The sequence below is a fragment of the Lathyrus oleraceus genome, chromosome 6 (genome assembly GCF_024323335.1).
Source record: "Lathyrus oleraceus cultivar Zhongwan6 chromosome 6, CAAS_Psat_ZW6_1.0, whole genome shotgun sequence".
Classification (NCBI taxonomy): domain Eukaryota; kingdom Viridiplantae; phylum Streptophyta; class Magnoliopsida; order Fabales; family Fabaceae; genus Lathyrus; species Lathyrus oleraceus.
The window spans coordinates 49586249-49613011 of record NC_066584.1 but is presented as its reverse complement, the minus strand read 5'-3'; the positions used below and the strand labels follow the sequence as shown (position 1 = coordinate 49613011).

Sequence of the window (26763 nt, the reverse complement as noted above, 5' to 3'; positions counted from 1 at the left end):
ATGATTTTGAAGCCTCTCTCATTCAATAAAATCACTTGAAAATGTTTTAAGCTCGTACCTAGTTGGTTTCTTGCTTGATCAAACCTTTAAGAGTGTTATTTACACTAGATAATCGATTATCACACTAGGATTAATCAATTATCTCTTATGCAATGCTTCATAATAGTTTAAGAGAGCTTCTAACTGATTACCAATGAAGATTTTAAAAATCTTCCATATTTAGCCTACATAATTGATTAGACCTAATGCATAATCGATTATTAGCATTAAAAAGCCCATGGATCGTTTTCCTTTTTGAGCTACATTCTCTCCTATAAAAAGAGGGGTTCTCTTCATTTTAAATCACATCAAAATTCCGATTTCTATTATCTTTTTCTTATTTTATACTTTCCTATCCTTTTTATATTCTTTCACTAAAATTCTCTTAGTGCCTTGTAAGTGAAAATCACTTCAAAGAGTTTTTGGTTGTTCTAGTGTTTGTGCTTAAGTGTTTTTCATTAAGAGTGTGATTAACTTGTGTGGTATCTTGGCTCTTGAAATTGTCCTAGTAAAATCTCGGTTTGGTTTTTGACATTGTCTTGGTAGAATCTCTATTTGGTTCTTCAGATTACCCAATAAAATCTCTTTTTGGTAGGTGAGTTTTGCCGTAAAAAAATCCATTTGGTTTGAGGGATCAACATGTATACAATCTTTCATTTGTTGTAATAAGGTTAACGAACATATCCTTAAAAGCTCACGATTTTATTTTAGTGGAACTCTCAAGAATAAATTATTGTGTAGAGGAGTGAGCCAAGTGGCTAGTCCTAGTGCAGTATATCTATTTGTATCTCTTTAATTTTTGTTATTTAATTTTATTTCTTCTTTAAATCATTATTTCTATTTTCCGTTGCTTTATCTCAGCATTAACATAATTTTTTTCAAAGTAAACAATTTTTTGAATTAATCACAATTATGCATTTCACAATCCAACTTCCCATCTTGTGTTTGGAGTCACTTGTTCAACAATTTTCAAATTGTTTACAAAATACAGATAAAAATATAACTACTATTGTGTAAATATAACGCCTTTGTTCCTCCTTAGCCTTATATATTCTAATGCATGTCATGCATTTTCTAGGATTGCATGTAGAGTGACCTCTCATGAGTGTCTTCTTGAAACTCTCATATAACTATGATCTCTCTTCTAACAAAAACATTACAGTGACATAATAATAATACATCCACATCATGGTTTGACCTCGCTCGTTCCTATTATAGTAACTCTTGATGAGCTTCCATAGGAGGATCTCTTTATGGCTTAGGTGTCATGTAATAATTAGACACTCTATGAAATCATTTGATGTAATCATATATCAAACTCCATAGACGAGGAGATGGCATACTACATACATCATATGACACCAAATGATCATGGTAGTATGAAAATATTGCACCAACATTCATGCAGAGGACAATGGCAGGAGCAACAATTGTGGGGTCCTAGGGTATACCCTATAAATACCTGAACTACCACAATACTCGCTCAGGTAAATGCGGGTAAATAATTTGATACCCATAAGCCAACTATTCATAGTACCAGGATATCACCTATAAGAAGCGTGTTTTATGGTGCTCACCATATAGTGTGAAACATATATAATCCTCCTGGATGCAATCAAGAGTAAGCATATACGAATCGGTTTCTATATTACCCCTGAGTTGGATAATACGCACATGAAAATCCTCGGAGTATTTGTCAACATACTACCAACCAATAATAATTGGAAAATGTTGGATGTTTCATGCCTTAAAATGGTTTGGATGAAATATCAATAAATGTGTAGCATAAGTATGGTGAAATTAATATTAGTATGGATGTAAGTAAATTACCTGAAATAGACAATTGATTTGTATCTATGTCTCATCTTCCATAAAATACTTCCAACTAAATCGGTGTAGAGCTAAACAAAAAAATATGCCCCCCAATTGTACTTGTGGTTCCTCTCCAAGTTTGTGAAGTTTTTAATGTAGACAACACTGACATATGTCACACTTTTGTCCATAAAATTGTCTGCGCCAACCAAGATAAGGAATTATGTCCTCAATGCACATAATTTATGACAAAAAATTTATGCCTCATCACTAGTAGCATCCATAACCATATTCAGATGGTTAATATAATTTTCTGATAGGAATGAGAATCTAGCGTGACATCCCCTAGTGTTTTCTATCTCCCTTTAGGATTTACACATTTTAGCTCCTAATTATGTCACCATCAGGTCGGGGCCCTCAAGTCTACTAATTCTAGAGTAATCTGACAATCTTCCTATGATCGGAAGATGTATGAGACATGATACATCATCAAGTGTGATAGTCATCTCATTAATAGGAAAATGAAATGATGGTGTTTATGTGTGTCATCTCTCAACAAATATGGATAGTAGACCATGGTCAATATATAACCATATAAAGTCCTACTTAAATCCTTAAACAAGATAACTCCAACACTTCTTGAAACCTTGGTTCATCAGGCTGCGACATCTTTGATATCTTACTACCATGGTTTACACAAATGTTCGATTAGGATAAAATAAATGTTTACAAGAGTAATTAAACATTTACGTTACCCCTTGTTCCCATATGTGAACTGAATCATGGTATGTGTAACGCCCCCAACTTATAATCTGAGTATCTTAGTTAACTGTTCATGTGATTTATTTGTTATAATCGGATTTTGATGTTTTCAGAATCTAGAGGTAATTTGGTAAATTACTAATTACCGGGATATAGATTTAAGAGAAGGCAATTAAAATATTATTATTGAAATTATTGAAAATAATTAGTGACAAGATAAAATAGTAGAATATATATATTATCCTGATTTAAATAATTAATAAGTAAATATTTATTTAATTCCAATGATAATTTAATTAATTAAATATGAGAATTGGGTATTTGGTGTGAATAGAGAAGAGTTTGAGGTGAGAAGAGAGAAGTGGGGAGTAACTTGGCAAAAAGTGTAAATTTGAGAAAAAAATACCCATATATATTCTAAAATGTGGAGAGAGTTATGTTTAGAGAAAACATTTTGTACGTGGAAAAAAAACAGAAGAACAAAGAGAATTTTAGGGAAGAAGAGCTAGAATTTAGGAGAGGAATCATCATCTTTACTGAAAAACTATGGTAAAGGGGGGAAATTATCTCTTTATGGGTGATTTTAGGCGCGTAGGATAGTGAGGGTTCTCTACGCTTCTATCAACGCCTTGAGGTTTATATGATTTTCCCTAATTTTTCCAAATTGACCAAATAAGCTTTGAACAAAGCTTTATTTGTCGACTAATAGAAATGTTTTTATATTTAATTTCTATTAGATTCCAAAAGGGGATTTGGGATAAATTTCTTACGGTCTCTATAAGTGCTATTGTTGGTAGGTTTACAAATATTTTGTTGTTGATGATAATATTGTATGAGTTTTATGCTTTGTTGTGAGATTTTTCTCTAGAAAATTAAACGACTCTATTTGGGTCGTTTGGTTTCTCAATTTTGTAATGACCATAAATTTTGGTCGACCTGTGATTTGGTCTATCTGTGACCATAGTTAAAGGTTATCTTATACATAGCATATGATTTTAGCTATAAAATATTTTGATAAGGTGAGAATATAAACATGTAACATTTGAATTCCTATTATTTATGGTTAACCTTCTCTATCTCGGGGCGGTTGGGACTCATTTGGACGAATTAGTAGAGTTTTGGATCTCTTAAATAAAGTGAAAAATGTTGAAAATCGCAGGTAGCCATGGAAGGGGGTTGACCGTCTTATTTCAGGTGTAACTTGAGTTTCGTAAATCGGTTTGAGATGTCGTCGGTTGTTTTGAAAAGCTAACACATTAATCTTACTTTTGAATTTGAGAAATTAGGTTTTGGGGCGCTACAACAGTAGTAGTTTGCTGGTGTTTTATTCCATAGGCGTGGTCAATTTCAGTCTTGCGTTGGTCATCATGTTTCACGCATAACTTGAGTTCCGTAAGTCCTTTTAGGATGTCGTAAGTTACGTTAGAAAGAGGGATTAATGATATTTCAAACTAAAAATTTTCATCATTTTTTCATGAGTATACAATTTTTCGGTCTATTTTGAAGTCAGGAATTTTGTTTTAGAGTTTATGCGAGAATTGTCGTGATAAGGCTGAACTGAAATGAATAAAACTGGAATTTCGCAACTCTGCTTGAGGTAAGGTTAAGTGAATTTAAAAGAGGGTTAAAATAAATTTCAAAGCGAGAGTTTTATAATTTTTATCATAAGTCTATAATATTTTGTGTTATTTTAAGGTGAGACAATTTTAGAGTTAGGTCTAGAGTTTTGAGCGATTTTGGATGTGGTCACTCTTCATTACCTCTTTGATGAGTTTAAGGGTCCTATTTTATTTGGTTAGAGTTATTATAGAGTTGTCAGAGTTGCTTTTGAGTTGTTTAGAGTTGGAGATCATAATATATAATAAACTTGAACTGAGATTTGAGCACTCTTGACATTATAAGATTATCTTTTTAGTAATTTTGAGGAAAACTGTCTGTTATATCCTTAGTAGAGTTATCAATCGTGAATCTTATCCTTAGAGTGAGTGAGTACTTTAGAGTACCCTTAGGGTATTCGAAAATTATTTTGATCATTTCTTGGAGTTTTTTTGAGTTCGAGAGTCCTTCAATGACATTTTGGAGCATCTTGTGACGTTAGAGTCCTTTTAGTGATCTTTGGGTCACTTTTGAGTAAATAAAGGAAATTGCTTGTCATTACCCTGTTAATGGCCCGACACAATAATAATAATAATAATAATAATAATAATAATAATAATAATAATAATAATAATAATAATAATAATAATAAGTTTTTGAGAAAATGAGTTTTTGAGACAATTATGAATCTTTGAGACTTTTTGTGTATTTTGAGCAATGTGATGAGTTGACGATAATTGGTAATAATATAACTTTATCCTTTATGATAAATAATTAATTCATTTTTTAAAAATACATTTTGAGTATAGTAACCCAGAGGGAGATTACAATGACGATCTTGAATGGAGTTTTGAGTATAGTAATCCATAAAGGGATTATAGTGATGACCTTGAATGAAGTCTTAAGCATAGTAATCCAAAGAGGGATTACAGTGATAGATGAGTATGGAGAATTATAGGTTCAAGAATTGAATCTTTTGTGAATGATTTAGACTTGTGTGTTGCTATGATTTTAAGATTATGATTATGTTGCATGTTGTGTTGTTATGATCATGCATTTGTATATTTCAGAGATAGGTAGGACTTTGGTCCAGTGATGGCCTGGTTCAGAGAAGGACTATGGAGATCTCATGTCCAGAGAAGGACACAGTTTAGAGAGGAACCAGAGATATAGAAATATCAGTAACATATCTCTGATCCCAATAATTTTGGTACCACATGCATTTGAGATGGAAATGGTGGCAATGCATTGCATTTGCATTATAATCTCTTTGATTGTGTTTGTGTGTGATTGAGTGCATTGTTATACTCGTTATTACTATATCGTCTTGCTAAATTCTACCGTTAATATTTGTTAGATGTATTCTCACCCCATGTTTGTTGTTGTGACGTTTGTGCTCCCCGGGAGCACAGGCAATCAGATACAAGGTAGTTGATGAGTTATGGGATGACTTCGATCCCTTTAGCTTTTACCATTGGGTCTTAGAAGAGTCGCTCTGATATGTAATACTAGAGTTGGGATGTCTTCAGTTATTTATGTTTTGTTTCGTTTTGTTGGAGTTGACTGTTGAGACTTTATGTCAGACTTTGTTTGATTTCTTCGGCTTATTTTGCATGATTATTTGGTATTTGAAGTTTTTATGTTTGTGAAATTGTAATACTTGATTGTTATTTGAATTATTTATTTAATCTCAAGTAGAGGATTAAGGTGTTACATAATGGTATAATAGCAGGTCAGTCCGTCCATCCATGTTTTGTGATTTTATATGTTTTCTGGTACACGACATGTGTGTGAAACACTGTCGATACTTATTTGTTTTCTTACCGCTTGTCAGCAAGAGCGGTATTGAAACAAATGGGGGAGAAGCTTATGTTTCTCTGATATTCTTCTGGTGTTGAGGATTGGTTTAGCAGGCTACTATTTGCGAGAATGCAGGTGTTATTAGGGGCCAAGTTGTTGCCTGAAACCGATGAGCATACGAATTTGAGTTTCATTCTGTCGATCAAGTCAAGATATCGCTGAGGGAGGATGATCAGGTGATCGTGGTGTTCACTTCCTTGAGAGTGGAATGCGATGTTGTGGCTAGTGATATGCATATGGTGTGTGAAATCCTGATGTTTTTCCTTAGTACCTTTGCGACTTATCGCTAGAGTGAGAAGTTGAGATCACCATAGATTTGGTACCTCATACTATACATGTTTAATGGAACAATACCAGATGTATGCTTCAGAGTTTGTTGGAATGAAGATTCGGTTAGAAGATCTACTTGAGAAGAAATTTGTCAGACCAAGCGTATCACCTTGGGGAGCTCCAATGTTAGTGAAGAAGAAGGACGACAATATGAGATTGTGTGTGAACTACTGTCAACTGAATAAGATTACTATCAAGAATAAGTATCCTCTTCCTAGAATCGACGACCTCATGTATTCGATAGTGGGTGCATGTGTTTTCAGTAAGATTGACTTTAGGTAGGACCATCATCAGATTTGGATGAAGGATGGAGATATTCTAAAAACTGCATTTAGGACACGATACGTCCACTATAAATACTCGATTATGTTGTTCAATGTGTCTAATGCTCCTGGTGTATTTATACAGTACATAAATAGGATCTTCCATCCCTATTTGGATTCGTTCGTAGTGGTGTTTATTGACAACATTCTTGTTTATTCTAAATCATATGAAGATCATGTTTGACATCTTCTTATTGTACTTCGGGTGTTAAAAGAGAAGAAATTGTATGTCAAGTTAACAAAATATCAGTTCTGGTTGCGAGAAGTGAGTTTTATGGGCCATGTGATTTCCAGTGGAGGTGTATATCTATGGATCCTCCTAAGGTAGATGAAGTTCTGCAGTGGTAGACACCAAAGATAGTTACAAAGATCAGAAGTTTCCTAGGGTTGCCTGGTTATTATAGAAGGTTCATTAAAGGTTTTCCAAGTTAGACATACCTTTGACTCAATTGACTCAAAAAGGTCAAGCCATTGTATCAAACATGATGTGTGAGGAGAATTTTCAAGAATTGAAGAAGTTGACAACGCCACTACTGTTGATATTGCCATATCCAAAGGAACCTTTTATTGTATATTGTGATGCATCCAATATGGGATTGAGTGGCGTGCTTATGCAGAATGGGCAGGTTATGGCTTATTCTTTGCGACAGTTAAAGTTTCATGAGAAGAACTACCCGATGCATGGTTTAGAGTTGGTAACTGTAGTTTTTATGTTGAAGTTGTGGAGACATCACTTGTATGGTTCTCGATTTGAGATGTTTAATGACCACAAGAGTTTGAAATATTCATTTGATCAAAAGGAGATAAATATAAGGCAGATAAAATGGTTAGAGTTTTTGAAGGATTATGACTTTAGTTTGAACTAGCAACCCTATAAACCAATATTGTAGCAGATGCTTTGAGTCAGAAATCCTTACGCATGGTGACTTTGATGGTTAGAGAGTTGGATTTGATTGAACAATTAAGATATTTGAGTTTGGTATGTGATGTGACTACAGATAGTGTGAAACTGAGAATGTTAAAGCTGACTAGCGGGTTCCTTTATGAGATTAGAGAGAGTCAGGAGTTGGATGTGACCCTAGTTGGTCATTTTTCATTAGCCAATGATGACAGAGACTTTATAGTTGACAAAAATGGGACTTTAATGTTTCAGAATAAAGTTTGTGTACCTGATATGCCGAAACATAAGAAGATGATTTTGGAGGAGAATCACTAAAGCAGTTTGAGCATTCATCTTGGGGCTACCAAGATATACCAAGACCTCAAAAGGATATTTTGGTGGTCGGAGAAGAAGAGAGACATTGCTCAATTTGTTTATTCATGTATGACTTGCCATAAGTAAAAAATTGAGCACCAGAAATCGTCTAAATTGATGTAGAAATTGGGCATCCCTGAATGGAAGTGGGACAATATATCAATGGATTTGGTGATTGGGTTGTTGAATGCTCTTAAAGGGTTTGATGCGATTTGGGTGATCGTGGATAGACTGACTAAATTAACACACTTCATTTCAATTAAGATTAGTTTTCCATTGCAGAAGCTGGTAGAGACTTACATTGATGTGATTGTGAAACTTCATGGTATTCCATCAAGTATTGTGTCAGAGATCCAAGATTCACTTTCAGATGTTATGAGGGCTTTGAAGTCTATGAAGCTTACTCCCCATTTTATTGGTGTCTGTCAAATTTCCCATAGGGTTGGAGTTGTTGCTTATGGGGTGGAATTACCACCGTCCCTTTCCAACCTACATGATGTGTTTCATGTGTCTTAGCTCCAGAAGTACATTCCTGATCCGTCACATATAATCCCGATGGACGATGTGTAAATGTGAGAAAATCTAACTATTGAAGCATTACCCATAAGGATCGAGGATCGATAATTTAAGCAGCTAAGAGGAAAGGAGATTACTTCTAGGTGGTATAGGAAGGACCACGTTATCTTTAGGGCAAAAATCCTTATTGTTGATGATGATGATATTGTATGAATTTTATGCTTTGTTGTATGATTAACTATGTCGAGTTGAGATTTTGCTCCAGAAAATTAAACGACTCTATTTGGGTCATTTGGTTTCTCAATTTTGCAATGATCATAAATTTTGGTTGACCTATGATTTGGTCCATCTGGGACCATAGTTAAAGGTTATCTTATACATAGCATATGATTTTAGTCAACCTGTGATTTGGGACCCAATTGAACTAATTAGTAGAATTTTTGATATGTTTAATAAAGTGAAAAACACTAAAAATCACAATTAACCCCATAGAAGGGGGTTGACTCCCTTATTTCATGCATAACTTCATAAGTCTTTTTGAAATGTCAATTACATTAAATCATACTTTGTTAGTTTTTATTCCAAAAGCATAGTCAATTTCAGTCTTGCATTCATCAGCATGTTTCACACATAACTTGAATTTCATAAGTGTTTTAAGATGTCATCACTTGTGTTAAAACAAGGGTTTAATGATATTTTAAACTATAAAGTTCCATAATTATACCATAGGTATATATTCTTTCCCTCTATTTTGAAGTCAGACAATATGTTATGTTTTAGAGTTTATGTAAGAATTGTGCAATGAATAGAATTCTAATTTGAATTCAAACAATATGTTTTAGAGTTTATGCAAGAATTGTGAAATGAATAGAATTGAAGTTTTGAAGCTCCACTTGAGGTAAGGTTAAGTGTTTTTGAAAGAGGATTTAAAACACTATCATAATTTTATTTTTAGTCTATAATATTGTGTTATTTTGACGTGAGACAATTTTAGAGTTAAATAGAGAGTTCTTATTTAGAGTTAAATAGAGAGTTTTTAGTAAATTTGGATGTGGTGACCAAGTTAAGGGATCAACCATATCCTGTTCCTTACTTTAGAGCGACATTTATTGTTCTAGGAATCAATATAATTATTGAGCTCCAAACAAATAAGAAAATTTAGGGTTTAGGGTTTTTAGTAAATTTGGATGTGGTGACCAAGTTAAGGGATCAACCATATCCTGTTCCTTACTTTAGAGCGACATTTATTGTTCTAGGAATCAATATAATTATTGAGCTCCAAACAAATAAGAAAATTTATTTATACCAATCAATTAAAAAAGCTTTGCTTGAACCTAGGGGCTCTTGGCTAAGGCAATGTTTCATGTTGGCTGCAAAGGAAAAGAAATCAACAAGTAGCTGCAACAGGTAACTCCGCTCTTCTAATTTTGAGACTCACAACATCACCAACAAGTACACTCTCAGGTCCTAATGTATCTTCACCCACAAGACAACATCTGGAGTTAATTCCTCTAAAGTAATTATAGAAACCAGGAAGAAAAAAAATACTACAAAACATGAATGATTTATATTCATTTACGGTAGTGAAAGAAAAGGGCTCAGAAATATAATGGGTATGAGAAAATTATCAGCACTGAAACATCAGAGTGGTGCATGACTATCTCTATGACTCATCACAGCCCATACACTAAAATTCAGCATGTTATGTGGAAGGAAAAAACGGATGAAAATTATAAATCATTCCCATAAACTAAGATTAGAAGCACACACAAAAATAAACAAATCCAAAGCGTGTCAGATAACAAATTTTCAGCACCTGCACTGCAGTATCAGACAGGGATAACTGTTAAATTCATATTCTCATCATCCACAACATTGCTTAATTCAATCATATCACATTTAACATAAGGATATACATTAAAAATTATGAGAATCTATATATCTTAGTATAGCCTCAGACCGTCCTAGTACAAAACTTTCTTCAAATGCAATAATTGCATTTCAGAACCATAATCAAAGTATGCATCATAGGCTACATTGTTAAATAAAAAATCCAAAGTAATTTGTAAATAAAAACAAAAAAATGAAAATCACTAGCAGAAACCATTAAATGAAAACAAAAGTATACAACAGTTAAAAAAAGTTTCTGCTCAGAAAGTAGCAAATAATCAGAATTAAAAATTCATATGTCCAGACATATTGATGCAACATCATCATCATAGCAGATTTAATACATAACATTACAGTAAGAAATTAAAAAAAATGAAGATATTGATATGAATCTCAGTGAAACTCCATAATTTGGAAGTGGCAGACAATCAACAAGGCATCAGTTCAGTCCGCCCGTCTGCTTTTCATCATCATAGATCAATCAGTAACAAAATTATCCATACAAAATTGAAAACGAAATTGAAATCAAACTACTAGTAAATGTAAGGTACGGATTGCATCAGATAATAAGCGGAGTTTTTTATCTTCACGGAATTAAATCAGTGTTAAGCATAAAATAATTTTTAACATCATTTGCGAACCCTTACAAAACAAAATAGATTTAATTACATTAAAACAGAACAAAAGGGGAAAATAATAGGGTTTCGTTTTGGATCTCGGTAGATCCACTTGATCTGGTAATTCAACCAATTTGGATCTATGCATCAGTTTAATCAACCACTGATATTCAAAACAGAAACAGATTACTGAAGCAGATTCAAACAGACAGAAGATTTTCATGAAATTGAAGAATGGAAGAGAAAAAAACTAGAAGGGAATGAAATTTTAGAAGGAAAGGAAATGAAATTGAAGAATAGAAGAGAAAAAAGCAGGAGAGAAAAAAAAGAGTAAAAATTGAACGAAATGAAGGCTGAGGCTGAGGCTGAGGCTGAGGCTGTGTTCTGTGCATTTTTAGGTCGTAGAGGAAGTGCTTTATACTGGTTTTATTTGGGCCTTGGTGCTAGATCCATACCATTTTCAATTGCAGAAGAAAATGAAAAAAAGAAAAACACTGCACCAGCCGGGAATCGAACCCGGGTCTGTACCGTGGCAGGGTACTATTCTACCACTAGACCACTGGTGCTTCGTGATTTCAGTCAACCTAGTTATAGATATAAACTATAGTTATAAAAGCTCTGTGTGGTAAAATAGAATTTCATAACTCAAACTAAACATCAGTAGTGGCAACACCATTGGCTCTGAGGACATTGCCCCAATTTCCATAAACAAGTTTCACACGTTCATCTAATCCATCATGATTTTGTTGATAAAGGATTGCATTTTGCATGATGTGCTTGTGCTAACAAATTGATGTCTTATATGATAGATTTGCCTTTAATATGTTCTAAGTAATTTTTCAATAACTTTGTAAAATAATAGTAACAGTTTAGAAATAATAGGTTTATTATCCTTTTTAATATCTTTCCTCAAAGCCCTTTAAAAAATAACTTTTCCGAATTTTAAAATTATTGATTTGTTTCTTTTTTCAATCATATTATGATACTTTTCTAATTAGCAAAAAAAATATGACAATTAAATTAAGGTTAAATATATTTATCAATCCTACTAAATTATTAAGTTTTATTTTCATTTTTCATACAGAAGATTGACATTTTTATATTAAAAAATATATAGTTTTTTCTCTTCACAAAAATGTTGAGACATTTTAATACGATGATTTTAAGATATGATTTATGTGTATGCGACATTGTATGTGTTTGTCAAGAATACAACCCCCTTCAACGAAATAAGAAAAAGATAGTGTGAATAAGATTTCATATGCATCTATAATTGGATATATCATGTGTGTCATTTTGTGTATGCGATCAAATATTTTGTATGCTTTGAGTACAACGAATAGGTATGAGTTTGGTCACAATGATAGTTATTAAGTTGTTGTCAATAATATTTTTAAGTGCTTCAGGATAACAAAAGATTTGTTCTTTGTATATGAAGGTCAAGGAGAGTTTGCTATAATAGGTCACACTGATGCTAGCTTTCAAATAGATAAAGATGACTTTAGATTGCAATATCGTTATGTGTTTTTATTTAAATGGGTCATTGTGAGTTGAAAGAGTTCAAAGTATGAAGAAATCATTGATTATACCATAGAGTCTAGGTATATTGTTTCCTCAAACACAACAAAATAGGTTTTTGGATCAAGAGTTTCATTATTGAGCTTGATATACTCTCTAGCATTGTGAATCTCATTACTCTCTACTGTGATAACAATGGTGTCATCTTACAAGCTTATGAGCCTAGGTTTCCTTAACTATCCATTCACAAAGCTTTTTACTTGACAAAAGCATGATGGTCATACTTGATCTATGAGTATTAGGTATATGCATTGACCGACTATAATGCTAGTGGAGGATTGTTGGTGTAAACTCTACAGACAACAGTTTCATATTGAACAAAAACTTGTATCATGTTTATTATATATAATAAAATGTTTTTCTTTTTTATATTTGTTTTCAAAATAATAAACTCTTTGGAATAGTTAATTCGTTTAACGAAACATTAAGTGTGACTTGATTGTGAGATACTTAAATATAAGGATGTCATTCTAAAAATATATATGTAGGGACATATCTGTAAAACGTACACATGGGGTGATACGCGGGCCATCCTATATTAGGCTCCCACAAAAAGGTATGTCTCCTAGACATAACTTCTTTTCACCAATGCTCGCCCCGACGATAAAGTATGGATAATGACGTGTATGTTGTCCATAATCATGTATGGAAGTGGCCATGACCATGATTCTATGTGAAGTAGGAAATCCACGAGCTTCATGGTCAAGCTGGAATAATTGTTACTTCTTAGGATCCCCTAAATCCAGGCCCATAAGTCTCTATAAACACCTCAACTTTAGTGTAAGGAGATGATCTCATATTCATAAAAAAACATCCCAAAAATACAGTTTAGCTTGCTCTCATCCCATAGAAACATTAAAGCTACATATAACCCCTATCGGCATAGGGTTGCTACACGTATGTACTTTTTTTAGCAAGTACAATGGTGTCCACTACGGGACCCCGATAAAACTGACATGGGTCACACCTTTCATTGTTAACACAATTTTGACACTCGCCAAAGTCTTAATTCCTAGTCTAAATTATCACCAATCATGATTGTTAGGAGGGGAGCAATCTTTCACACATGAGGATACACATGGTATCATTGATTCTAATGCCATGGAAGATATGTGCACCACCATCGACGAGTTGCATCGTCAAAATCAAACTTTGGAGGATAATATCCTTAACATTCAACAACGCTAACAAGAGGTTACCCTCATAGAGGAGACAAAAGTGTTGGATCCCTGTTCCCCGATCCCGCAAATCCTAAGTTTGTTATTGACTCTAGCACCTCCTAAACCCTTAATCAAAGCTTGATTAAGACACCAACAATGTCGCTTCAATTCATCTATTGTTGCTACTTACTTGCACGACCTCCTTGTCTCAAGGCTTTCACCTGGCTGAATTAATCCCAAGCGCACACTTGTTGAACCCAAGATCTGTCAACACGATCAACCGTTTCACGCTACTCCCTTGCACGACATACATAGTCCAAAGGCTTTCACTCGATTGGATCTGAATTGCACAATCATGTCCAAAATCTTTAAACCCTAAAGATCTTGAAGGAAAACCTCACCCTGATTTTCTGATTTGAATCCCTCAAAGATCTCAATCCAATATTCTCGGTACAACAAACTTAATTGGACGTTATCAATCCTAATCTAGATGACACTCAATCAAAAAATGATTATGTGTAGTTTGATTATGTGTATGCATAAATTAAATTGAAGATGATGAGATGTTTTGAAATATTAGATTCATATAGGTTTTACTCATTATAGAAACCTTACTAGAGAATGATGCATGTATAAAGTGTATATATATATATATATATATATATATATATATATATATATATATATATATATATATATATATATCCATGTCCTTTTCCTAACATTGAGGTTTCTAGTCATCTGCCCCAGGACCAGAGACCTTAACCCCAACATCAACTGCCATAGCTTGAGGAACTTTACTATTAGCACAACCACTACTTAAATGACCAAATCGCCCACACGATAAGATAAGAATGTGAAGCCCTTCATATTTGATTTGGTAGTGTCTACCTTTGATCGAAAACACGACAAGCAAAGGTTTCAACAAGTTAACTTGTATACACAAGCAAGCATATTTTCCTCTCTCCCGAGTGAGCATGTTTTTATCAACTTTAATTGTTTTCCCTATCTTGTTTCCAATGTACATCATAACTCTGCTATCATAATATTTTATTGGCAAGCCTGAAATATGAACCCAAACCGCTAGTTCTTCTATCACATCTCCAACTGGATAGAAATTGGGACTCCAAGCTCTAACAGTCAAATAATGATTGTAACTCATCCAAGGACCGTATAGTAAAGCAAATTCTTGATCCTATTCGCAAGTAAAGGTTACAAGGAAGAAATCTTGCCCAAGATCCACAGTATTGATTATGCCTTTTCGTGCCCACAATTGTTGCAATTTGGCTTCCAAGGCTTTATACCCAATGCGTTTTCCCAACATTTTAACAATAACACCATTTTTCCAAGCTTGCGAAATTCGAGTTTCCTCCTCTGGTGAAAGAATGATTTCAGGACACTCGTATTCACCAATTTTTTTCTTCAATCCTTAGACCTTTCATATTTCTCCTTGACTCCCAAAAAAATTCCTCAAGAGGCTCTTGATCTTATTGGAGCACACACTCTTCTTTACGTTCACATGTTACCACATTTTTATAAGAGGGGAAATTCTCCATACATGGTTGCATAACTTCATCATGCAATTCAAGATTCCTACCTAACGAGTTGTTAGGGTGCTCCAATCCTTGTGCATCCTTATCAATCATCTTCATTGGATTTTGGAACGGAAGAACTCTGTCAAGAACGAAGGCAAATATGTTTACATAGACGAACATATCCTTGACGAAACTAATAGGACTGCGAGAGAAACAACTACAACATCGCATGTAATGTCCCTAGAAGGTTCTTGATCCTATGATGAGGAATTTAAACCAACTCAAAGAGAAGCACTGTTGTAAAAGTCGAACAAGACTTTGGAAAAGATCGCAACGAAACCCTAATCCCAGCCCCAAATCCACACCTATTTTAACTTGTTTATTATATATTTAATTTAATTATTACAAGAATCAAGTATTTTTTCATGAAATGAGATCGACTATGTATTGTATAATATCATAATGTTCTAGGAAAATTACATTTCTATCCATTCATTGATATTAAAGAAATTACTTTTCATAAAGTGCTAGAAGATATTTTTAAACAAAAATATTATATTTGTTTCTTTATATAATTAAATCGGTTAAAAAGACGGTGATTAATTACGATATAAGATTAGTGTAAAGTTTTATACAATCAATTCATCATCATCTATTCATATTATTTTATAGATGATTAAAATAAAAATCAAACTCTTTCAAACATTAAACATCTATGATTAACTACCATTTTACGCCGTGTATTTCAATTGAATTGAATGACAAATAGTACAAATATATTGTGAAAATAACAAAACTTGAAATACCATCCGCAAAAAATCAAATATAAACTAAAGCAGAAACAATTTTGTCTATGTTTAAACCATTCCTCGTTTCCTGAGGAAGAATCTCGAACTCAAACAGTTCAGCGAAACAAAACAACACTTTCTGTTTCCAGTATCCCCAAAAGAAGACCATGTTAGCGTCCACAATCCCAATCCTAACACCCACCTCCAACCTCAACCCTTCCCATTTCGTACCCTCAATCACATCAACCAGAGTCACATTCCCACAATCTTCTTCCTCTTCCAAACCACACTCAAACCCCCCTCTGTTTGTCAGGTTTTGTCGTAGCACCAGTAGTAACGGTTCTCCTGACCCCGCCGTTGGTCCCGCTTCTCCGGTGAGTAACTTTCAACCGTTCATTTGTGGGTTGTCTGTGTTTATTATGCATATTAAGAATTAGACAACTATTGAATGCTTGAATTTTGTTTTCAGGAAATTGATGAAGTAGAAAGTGAATCATCATCTGATTTTGGTGATAGCTATGTGGCCTTGTTTGTTCGTATGCTAGGCCTAGATCATGATTCTCTTGATAGAGAACAGGCTATAACTACTCTTTGGCAATATTCACTTGGTGGAAAGAAGTGTGTTGATGATATAATGCAATTTCCTGGCTGTATTAATCTTGTTGTGAACCTCCTTAGATCGGAGTCAAGTTCGTCGTGTGAGGCTGCTGCAGGCCTTCTGCGATCGATATCTTCAATCGACGTATATAGGAATTCTGTAGCAGATAGTGGAGCTATAGAAGAGATAAATGGATTGCTAACACAATCTTCCCTGGGTCCTGAGGTATAGGGTTTAGTATATAATAACTTCGGTGACTGCATATTTTATGTGTGTGGAAAATTGAGAATGTGTGAAACTCTTTTTCGCAGGTAAAGGTGCAGAGTTTGAATACGCTGTGGAACTTATCTGTTGACGAGAAGCTCCGCGTTAAACTAGCAAAGAGTGATATTCTTTTGTTAGCTATTAAGTATCTTGATGATGAGGATATAAAGGTGAAGGAAGCTGCTGTGAGTGTTTTGGAAAATTTAGCACTGAGCCGTGTTAACCATGATGTCATGGTTGAAGCAGGTGTTATTCCAAAATTGGTGAGACATTGGACAATGGTTTCTCTGAAATGTTTACATGTTGTTACTAGTTTTACCTGCTGATATATCAGCTTATGTTATTGTTGTTAAGATGAATTATGCATGATGCACAAACATTTCTGTTTTTGCTCCTAAAATATTGTGCTCTTAGGATGATATAGTTATTGACATGGTATCAAAGTCTGTTTGAGCAAGTGGTGAGGAGTTTAAATGGAAACGGAAACAATTAGAAATAATGACAATCTGAAATTTTCTGACTTTTTTTTATAAATATTAAATTTACTGATATTTTAAATTCCATTGTTCTAACCAAAGGTCCTTTCGTTTCACTTGATGCTTACGACATTCCAAAATGTGATGAGTTTTTATTTTAAAATTCAGGCGAAATTCTTAACATTTTACTCTAAAGGATATAAAGTCATTACAAAAGAAGCAAGGAATGCATTGCTGGAACTTGTGAAGGACGACTACTACAGAATTCTTGTTATTGAGGAAGGTTTAGTTCCTGTGCCATTAATAGGTGCCGCAGCTTATAAGTCATACACCCCACGTTTATATGAATCACCCGCATTTCCAGATGGTACGGAGATTGAAAAGACATACACAAAACCTTCTAGATATGGTGCAGCAGAAGTACTTGTCGGATTAAATGTTGATAATAATGCTATCATAGATGAAGCAAAAGCCAATGCAGTGATTGGACAGTCACAACAGCAATTCCTTGTTCGTACTGGTGCCATAGAAATGGGAGAAACGACATCTCATTCTGAACATTCAGATGATCAGCCGCGTCATACACTTTTACATTGGATTGACGGGGTTGCTCGTTTAGTACTGATACTAGAACTAGAAGATAAGTCAGCAGTACTAAGAGCTGCAGAGTCAATTGCCAGTGTATGTATCAATGAACATATGCGTATTGCATTCAAGGAGGCTGGTGCGGTAAATCAATTAATACGGCTTTTGAGTTCCAATGATGATGCAATCCAGCTGGCAGCCACTCAAGCATTGGAAGCGCTGTCTGCTAGGTAATGCTAAAAAATTTAGTTTGTAGCTGTATAATTGCAACAATGAATTTGTATTAAAGCAATGATAAAGTTGTTATATATGAATTGATTAAATAATTTTAGACTGTGCAACCATATTTTGTAAATTGTAATCATGTTTTATGGTTTCTTGATGCAGCAACATGGTTTGCCGCTTTATTGAGGCCAAGGGCGGTGTGGATCCTTTAGTTAGTATTTTAAAATGCTCAGATATAGGCGGAGCTATTGTGGAAAAGGTAATAGTATTTCTTATATGTTAACTACTTCTGGCAAGATTTCAATTATAAAGTAGCAAACTTAATAAGGTTTTGATTATGGTATGATGTGCTTCTACAGTCTCTGAACGTACTTGCTCAGATATTAGACCCCAATAAAGAGATGCAATTGAAGGTTCGTATCACATATTATGTGCTTATTTAGAACTGTAATTTTTCTGATTGATTGTCAAGTACATTGATTCTTTTCAGTTTTATGATGGATCAGTTAATGGATCTGAGATGGAATTTGGTGGAGCCAAAAATGATGGTGGATTAAGTAGCACCGACTCTGAGCAAGCCATATCAAAAACAAACACAAGGTTAGCTAAAGGGATATGAACCAGAGTTTCTAAAAGGGTTTAGGATCTATATAGAGTTTCAAGATTGTCAAGTACATTCTATTTGATTGAGCAATGTGTGATGTGTGCTCTGCAAAGCTTAGTTAACATTGGCTTATGTTTTATTTGATAAGTCATTCAGGAACGATAAACTGGGATCTGCAAAGTTTATTTAACTTTGGTTTGTGTTTTATTTTATAAATAATTCAGGAACAATCTGGACTCAATTTTCACTGCACGCCTTGTTGAGATTTTAAAGTCCTCTTCGCCCAGTTTACAAGAAAAGGCTGCATCTGTTCTAGAGTTTGTGGCATTGACTGACCCAACACTGGCTCCGATTATATCCGTGGATATTGAAAATGGCCTCAGTTCTACTTTTCAGCAAAATTTCTTGAAAGTTTCGGGTAAAAAGTTTCTGCTCTTTAATGTGGGGCTTATTTACATTTTTGCTTTAGGATATATATCATAAATATATGAAAATGATTAGAAAGATTATCTTATGTGTTTCAACTTGATTGTGATTTTTTATAGTGGAAAAAGGTTTTCATTTCTAGTTGTTATTCTTTAGCACTATTTATACTGCACAAACCTTTTCATTTTCTTTAAAAAAAAATGTGACTCATAATTTGTTGAGCCTATGCAGCAGACACAGAATCTGATGCGGAAGATCAGTTTTCAGCAGCATATGCTATTAAACTTGAAGAAGCCGGTCTTGCAATATCTGCAGCTTCCCGGTTACTGACAAGACTGCTTGACTCTCAGCAGTTTCACAACAAAATAAATTTCTCCAGTTTCATTGACACGCTCCGCAAAATTCTCAAGTCCAATATTCCTCTCCGCAGCAAAGATTGGGTAGCTGCTTGCCTAGTTAAACTAAGTTCTCTCTCTGGTTACGACACGAGTTCTAATCCGATCAATGTGGAAGTTACACTTTATGAGACGATTCCAAGACTTGTAGAACAGATCAAAACTTCATCCTCTTTAGAAGCTCAGGAAAATGCTGTTGTCGAACTAAATAGAATAGTATCTGAAGGGGTGGTAGATTCCACCGGAGCTATTATTTCTCTAGGGGCGGTGAATCCGTTGGTGAAGCTGATTGAAGAAGGAAGTGAAATAGGTGTTGAAGCAAGCTTGACAATACTGTATAATCTGAGTATGGACATTGAGAACCATGCGGTACTTGTAGCCGCTGGAGCCGTCCCTTCCTTAAAAAGAATTGTTCTTTCAGAAAAACCGCAGTGGCAAAGGGCACTTCATTTGCTCAGGAGTTTGCAGATATGACGAGCCTAAGGGCAGAAATCTTTAAACAATTCTTATGCTGTGCTTTATTATCTGTTTAGAAGAAAATATTTTGTCCCTATATGTTAAAACTCAAATGTATTTAGATTCTACTAATGTATTCTTGGTTTTGTATCTTAGAATTGGACCAATTGAGAGCAAACTCTACATGGGGTTATGATGATATTTATACACGGGGTTATGATTGTTGGAAATTTTGCAAACATTGCGGTCCGTTCCTAGCCGCCGAATTGGAGCATCTGGGTTGTTCATAGAGATCAACTTGGTAAATTAGGGTAATTAATAGAGAATAACAGAAATAGTAGGAATAGCACATTGTATTATTACTTCTGATAAGGAAAATCAACTAGAATCAGAGTGTTATTCTGTCTGACACTATGGAGTTAGGAAATCCATGTATTATTTTCTTCAATTTCTCATCAACTTGGATTTCTTCAAAAGCAATTGCATGTGAGCTACATCGGTAAATATTTTACAATATTTGACATTTAATTAATACAAGTTCAATCAAATAAGTGAAGTGACTGTACAACTCCCAAAAGACTGAACTTCCAAAATGTTAAACTATTAAATACAAATGTATGCAGTGTTCCTTTGAACTTTTGAGTAATTAATAGTTATTCAATCTACAAAAGCAACCGGCCAATGTTCACATGAGGAGGTCATCAAGAAATGGGGTACTAAATGGTAACTTGATGGCTCCAGATGCTATTAGAAATAATAAAACCCAAATTGGCATCATCCATTGAAACGCAAACACCAGAATTCCTTTTCCTGCAACAGTTTAAACGACTGAATAAATAAGAAAGAAAGGACTATTTCATATTCAACATTATTTGAAAAATGATAAAATGAATTAGAACATTACAATGTTGAGTAACTAAGATACACTCCAATTCAAAAACTATGGTAGATGAAATAATATATTCAATACCCTCTAAGTTATCTTGAGGATTTTCTACTGGTATGGATCTAATAGTAGAGATATCATATATGAAAATGAAAGGGATACAATGGTTCTCTTGAGATAAACTATCATTGCCAAAACAGTGTCAAGGTTTGCCTTTTCGAAATCTTTGTGCTTTCAACATAGTAAGTTTGGCAAACCAGCATGGAAGTTCATGCACTCAAACGCTATGGTGTCAAGGATATTGAAGGCTAGGTAATAATCAGTCGCAATCTTTCGTATACATGGAGGATGTCCTCTGGTTGCAAGATGGACAAACTTTGCAGAGACAGTCTCAGGATCCTAATGTCTCCAACAGAGATATTGTGGCTGCCTCGTGAGAAGGAGTGGAATAAACTCATGAGGCAGACACTTTTCAACTCTGTCAACACTGCTGAAAACATGCAGATAATAGTGTCAAAATTTCTAATTCCTTTTCCAAGAATCATATTATTGATAGGAACCCCCCTTAGAGAATCAGGAGATTGGATGTTGTCGTGGAAACTAAATCCCACAAAGAATCAACTACTGAGCCAAACTTTTCCTTTGGAAGGCATGTCAAAACTGTCTCCCAATTCCAAATAAAGGGTGTTGATTGTCGAACCACGTTGTTTGCTATGTTATAGAAGTGGAAAATATTTGCGATTTGTTCTTCACCGGTAATCATAGTAAACACTGCAGGGAGAAAGTGCAACTTTGGAATAGGATTTCCCTGCTGCAGAACCGGGTAGAATCCTACCAGGTGGCTTGTTTTGCCATTTTAGCTTCCCTGGACCACAGAAATGGTTTGAAACACAACACTTTACCCAAAACTTTAAGACAATCTCATATTGTTTATAAGACACTCAACACTCACATTTCCATTCAATGTGAGATTTTTTTTCTCAGACTTGATAATTCAACAGAAAATTAACCAGCAGTCACCTATAAAACTTCCCTATAGCTGAGGGAGAAGCAGTAGGTCTGCTAAAGGCCCTGCATTGGGTGGTTGGCTTGGATTTGCAGCATGCAGTGTTTGAAATTGAACTAGATAACCAAAGTGTTGTAGATCTTGTTCTTAATCCTAAGGAAGATAGTTCTAAACTAAGCAACCATTGTTAGAGATTGTTCCAATCTCAAATCATTTTTCCAAAGGCCTCGTTAGCTAGTCCCAAAGATTATTACCATTATTCCCACAAATTTGTATTTCCTCTTTGATCGATAGTAAAATGCATCAAGTTTCTTACTTAAAAAAAAGTTAATGCTACATAGATATGCTCAATTGCTCATAATTTCTGTTTTTCTCACTCATCTCTTATACCAGTGCAATTCTTCTCATATTACAAAGCAAAATACATGCTACAATCCTTGTTAAAAGAGACACAAAAAATACGAAAAAAAAACTCGTTGTCAATTGTTACTTACTAGTCTTAGTGGAGCGGAATCTGGTCTCTCCATTTTCACCAAGCCACTCTCCTGTTTCCCTCAGCTTTTTCTGCATCACCCCTTCAAATGCTTGCCCCAAGAACAAATCCATTGTAGTTTTCTTCGCATCTGAATCTTTCTCCTTTCTTTAACAATCAAAACACACATAAAAATCAATATCCAAAATAAAATTGGAGCACTTTCAACAAAATTGATCAAAAAATCATCAAAATTCTGATAGACTTTTAGAGCTAACTAAGCAATTGTGAGAAAGAAATAGTAAAGAGAAATCCGCATGTATGTACTTGAGTTCAGGCTCGCCGTCTCGGAAGCTTCCGGCGCCGAGGGCACGTTCAATTTGCATAATTGAAGGCTGTGGAGGTCGACGGGGAAGCTTGTTTGGTGGTGCAGAAGTAGTGGAGCTTGTGGGGCCTAGTGAAGGTTTTTTACTTCGGGGAAGATTGGTTTGTTGAGGTGAAGATGAAGAAGAAGAAGAAGAAGAAGGATCTGGGTTTTGAGGAAGGGTGGCATTGGTAACAACAATGGGTTTGATTATAGAAAGGTTGCATAATGAACAAAACATTGCAGAGTGTTTTGGGGAGGATAAGATAACTGCCACAAAATATCTTAAATTAGTTATAAAAATGATTTTCTAGTTCAATTAAATTCATTTGTAAAAGCCTCATTTTAAATGAGAATTTATAATAAAAAATTATAATATCAAAATATTTTTTTAAAAAATTGAAATATAATTACATAAAATATAACATATACTAACAATGATCTAAAATAAGAACACGGGGTTTTAAAAAGTGAACTTAAAGCTGATAATAAATAAATAAAAATTATTAAATATATCGTAAATACAAAAAAATTCAAACTCACAATTTATATAAAATATATATTTTTTGGATCAAGCTAAACTGCAACAAAAAAAATTACAATGCTTAAGCATTCATTCTGATTTAGTGTTACTTTTTCTTTTCTTTCTAAATAGATGATAAAGTTTATAAACAAAATTAAATACTTAAAATGATTTTGACAAAAGACAGGATATATTTTAGTAATTATATTATCAAGTAACTAATAAATAGAATATGATTGCACCAACAGGAGAAATTCAAAGTAATATGTGTATATTATGTTTCATACTAGATCTACAAAAACACCACGAGGAACATAACAAGAACTCAAAAACGTAACAGGAACTCAAACTAAATGAAACTTACCAAGATTTAAACAAAGCTTAACAGAAGAGATGACGTTAGAAACCACGCTTGCAACAACGGCACGCATAACAAAATCTAAGTCGCACAACCATGCTTGCAACAACATCGTTCATAACAACTATCGACCTGTCAAAAAAAAGTGCTTGGAAGAAACATCATTGAAAACCAAAAACCCTTAAAGACCAGTGAGGTTGTCATAAAGCTTTCAGATACAATCCAAAACATATAAACAAGAAGACATATGGAAAGTAGCAGGGGAAGGAGAAACGAAGACGAGGGAGAAGGGATCATTGATAAAACCATGCAATGTTATTTTGAAGAGTTGATAGTAGATATGGTATTAGAAATGGTTAAGATCCAAACCACATTCAAGCTGTGGTTTACATCATCAATGACTTTTTCAACTTCATGTATCCAAATCACTTGGCAACTCTAGAAATTCATAACTTTTTTTACTACAAATCAAAATCAATCTCAAGACATTTCATTTAACTTCATCTCATCAAACTTGAGATCAATTATTTTGGTCCAAGACTCTCGGTTCATCTTCCTGAAAATAATTACCTCCAATAGAATCAAAAGGTGGAGGGAGTAATCATCACCCAAAAATGCACAAATTTGTAATGAACCCCTCAAATTCCATTAATTATAAATGTTCACTTATCACAGCTAGTTACACTAACTATAGTTAGAATAAAGTTTAACTTTAAGTGTATTTTATAACTCAAGTTAGTTAGAGGTTAGGATAGGTATATATTCTTGTAACTCACTATTACATCGAGCTCAAATCTTGAGCTCTGGTTCTATCATCTTTCATGATTTTTGTCTGTATCTCCGAATGAAATTATTTGCTTCAACTTCCTTTCAACTGGTTCATTTATTTTCGCAATTCATTCCGCAATTTTTTATTCTTAATTTAGTTACGATGACTTCGAACCAGAGTCTCGATCCATATGGAGATTTTGCGATGAACAACACTAAACCTTTTTATCTTTACCCTGGTGAATCTCCAGCGGTGGTGCTTGTGACGCTGCTACTTGAAGGTACAGAGAACTTTCAATCTTGAAATATTCTTGTGGGGCTATACAATCCATTCGACTATTTAGGGATCAAGATTATACTATTCATTTTCTCAAGAGGTCTTAAGGATGAAAATTCACATGTGAGGTCTCAAATAAGGGTGGGAATAGGGCAAATCTACTAACATGGGCCTACGGTTTATCTTACACAGGTCCAGATTAGGCGAGACTTTTTTTAATAGAAAAGACTTGGGCTTTTTTATTAGCCTATTTAGTTAAAAAGGCTAGGCATCGGGCAATAAAAAAACCTTTTAAGTTTATCAAACCATCATATTCAAATACATATGATTAATTTTTTCTTTTCGTTATGTTATATATTATAAATTAAAATACATAAATTAAACTTGATTATTTTGGAGAATTTATGAAAATAATATGAGAACACCTTATGAACAATGTCATAAGTTGTTTTCATAAGTTCTCTTAAACAAATAGTCTCACAAAACTTATGCTAATAGGTAAGTTAAAATAAATCAATGCAAATAAACTTTTAATCCCATTGATCTTTTAGTTTGTTAGTCTATTTAAATATTATTTGAATTGCTTATTTAAATATGCCTAAAAGAAATAGGCTTTTATGTAGGCTAACCAGACCTTCGAAAAGGCCAGACTCAAGGTTAAAAACAAGCTTATGATAGGCCACAGGCCATGCTTAGGCTTCAGGGTTTTTTTGCAGGTCAGGCTTAGACTTGACCAAGCCTAATTCGACCCAGCCTATTCCCACCCCTAGTCTAAAATCATGACGATGGAACCTCCTTCTATAAGTAAAGCTTTTTCCCTTGCTGCCCAACAAGAAATAACATTTCACATTCCATTTGTTTATACTGAGAAAGATAAAATAGTACTATTGATGTTGGCAAAGCTTGCTATGTTTTTGGCAATTACTCTAATTAGTTTGACTGAGGAAGATAAAATTTTCATAATAGAGGTCGCAGTAGATAAAGTATTTGTGGCAGAAGTCAATGTGGTAATAGGTTATGCATACATTGAAACAAAACTAATCATATTGTCGACACATGTTATTTGCTTCATGGCTTTCCTCCTGGTTATCAGACTAGAACCCATATCAACAAGTATGGTCCCTCAACAAATTTGGTGTATGGAAACACAAACATTGATTAATATCAGAAGTCCATATCATATATGACATCTAATGGTGTACTATTATCTCAGGAACAATACAAGGGGCTCAAGGAATTACTTCAGCAAACAAAGTATCAAGCTTCTGCTAACACTGTCGTACCCTATAACTCCAATTCTCTTGCTTTAAACACTAAAAATCCTACCTCATTTGGTAAGCATTTAACCTCGTGTATCATTGATACAGGGGCCACCAACCACATCACCCATAATCTATCCATTCTTACTAAATGCAAACATATTAAGCCAATTAGAATTGATATACCAAATAATACTCATGCAACCGCTGAATTAGTTGGCATTGTTACTGTCTCTACTGATTTACAGTTACATAATGTATTGTTTGTTCCAATTTTTCATGTAAATTTAATTTATGTACCTCAACTCATTTCTGAAAGCAATTTCTATGTTGTTGTCACTGACCACACTTGTTTTCTTTTACAAAACAATACCCATAAAATGATTGGTTCAGATAGGCTATGTAACAGACTCTACATGATGGAAATCCTGCACCTGTGTTTGATCATAACAGTTATGGTTCTTCTTCTACCATTTCCTTTTGTAATTTCATTTTCAAGACTTCTAGTGATAGCCATCTTTGGCAAAGAAGGCCCGAACATCTTTCTCATAAAATACATCGTAGTATGTTTATTCAGTTTCCCTCTATTTCATTTCATGATAATAAAGATCCTTGTGATGTTTTTCAATTTTCCAAACAAAAGAAATCACCTAATTTTAGCAATATTACTAAAAGTTCTCATATTTTTGAAATTATATATGCTGATACTTGGGGGCCCTTATGCTCATACCTTTTGTGTCAGGTTATAAATATTTTTCAA

The 26763-nt window shown here is 34.1% G+C and overlaps 2 protein-coding genes and 5 non-coding genes across 8 annotated transcripts; 1 reads left to right on the top strand and 6 right to left on the bottom strand.

Annotated features, from left to right (window-relative positions):
- Positions 1-10087: 10087 nt before the first annotated feature.
- LOC127099471 (small nucleolar RNA Z221/R21b) lies at positions 10088-10175 on the bottom strand. Its single transcript, XR_007793968.1, has one exon. It is a non-coding gene; the product is annotated as a small nucleolar RNA Z221/R21b (small nucleolar RNA).
- A 105-nt stretch (positions 10176-10280) lies between these two features.
- Positions 10281-10368, bottom strand: LOC127099466 (small nucleolar RNA R38). The gene has a single exon (XR_007793963.1). It is a non-coding gene; the product is annotated as a small nucleolar RNA R38 (small nucleolar RNA).
- A 76-nt stretch (positions 10369-10444) lies between these two features.
- Positions 10445-10526, bottom strand: LOC127099498 (small nucleolar RNA snoR20a). Its single transcript, XR_007793993.1, has one exon. It is a non-coding gene; the product is annotated as a small nucleolar RNA snoR20a (small nucleolar RNA).
- Positions 10527-10935: 409 nt separating this feature from the next.
- LOC127099467 (small nucleolar RNA R16) lies at positions 10936-11024 on the bottom strand. The gene has a single exon (XR_007793964.1). It is a non-coding gene; the product is annotated as a small nucleolar RNA R16 (small nucleolar RNA).
- Positions 11025-11495: 471 nt separating this feature from the next.
- TRNAG-GCC (transfer RNA glycine (anticodon GCC)) lies at positions 11496-11566 on the bottom strand. The gene has a single exon. It is a non-coding gene; the product is annotated as a tRNA-Gly (tRNA).
- Positions 11567-16104: 4538 nt separating this feature from the next.
- Positions 16105-20499, top strand: LOC127098424 (uncharacterized). 2 transcript variants are annotated; one of them, XM_051037018.1, is made up of 9 exons: positions 16105-16435; positions 16531-16884; positions 16971-17186; positions 17568-18214; positions 18372-18468; positions 18569-18622; positions 18700-18809; positions 19038-19231; positions 19474-20499. In XM_051037018.1, the coding sequence occupies exons 1-9, from the start codon at positions 16229-16231 to the stop codon at positions 20106-20108; spliced, it is 2514 nt and encodes an 837-aa protein (XP_050892975.1). In that variant the 5' UTR covers positions 16105-16228; the 3' UTR covers positions 20109-20499. The 2 variants fall into 2 exon arrangements, with proteins under 2 accessions (XP_050892975.1, XP_050892974.1); XM_051037017.1 differs by having other exon boundaries at positions 19471-20499.
- Positions 20500-20594: 95 nt separating this feature from the next.
- LOC127098425 (probable NAD(P)H dehydrogenase subunit CRR3, chloroplastic) lies at positions 20595-23146 on the bottom strand. Its single transcript, XM_051037019.1, has 3 exons — positions 22782-23146; positions 22477-22622; positions 20595-20900 (listed from the first exon to the last, which is right to left on the bottom strand). The coding sequence occupies exons 1-3, from the start codon at positions 23057-23059 to the stop codon at positions 20776-20778; spliced, it is 549 nt and encodes a 182-aa protein (XP_050892976.1). The 5' UTR covers positions 23060-23146; the 3' UTR covers positions 20595-20775.
- Positions 23147-26763: the final 3617 nt, after the last annotated feature.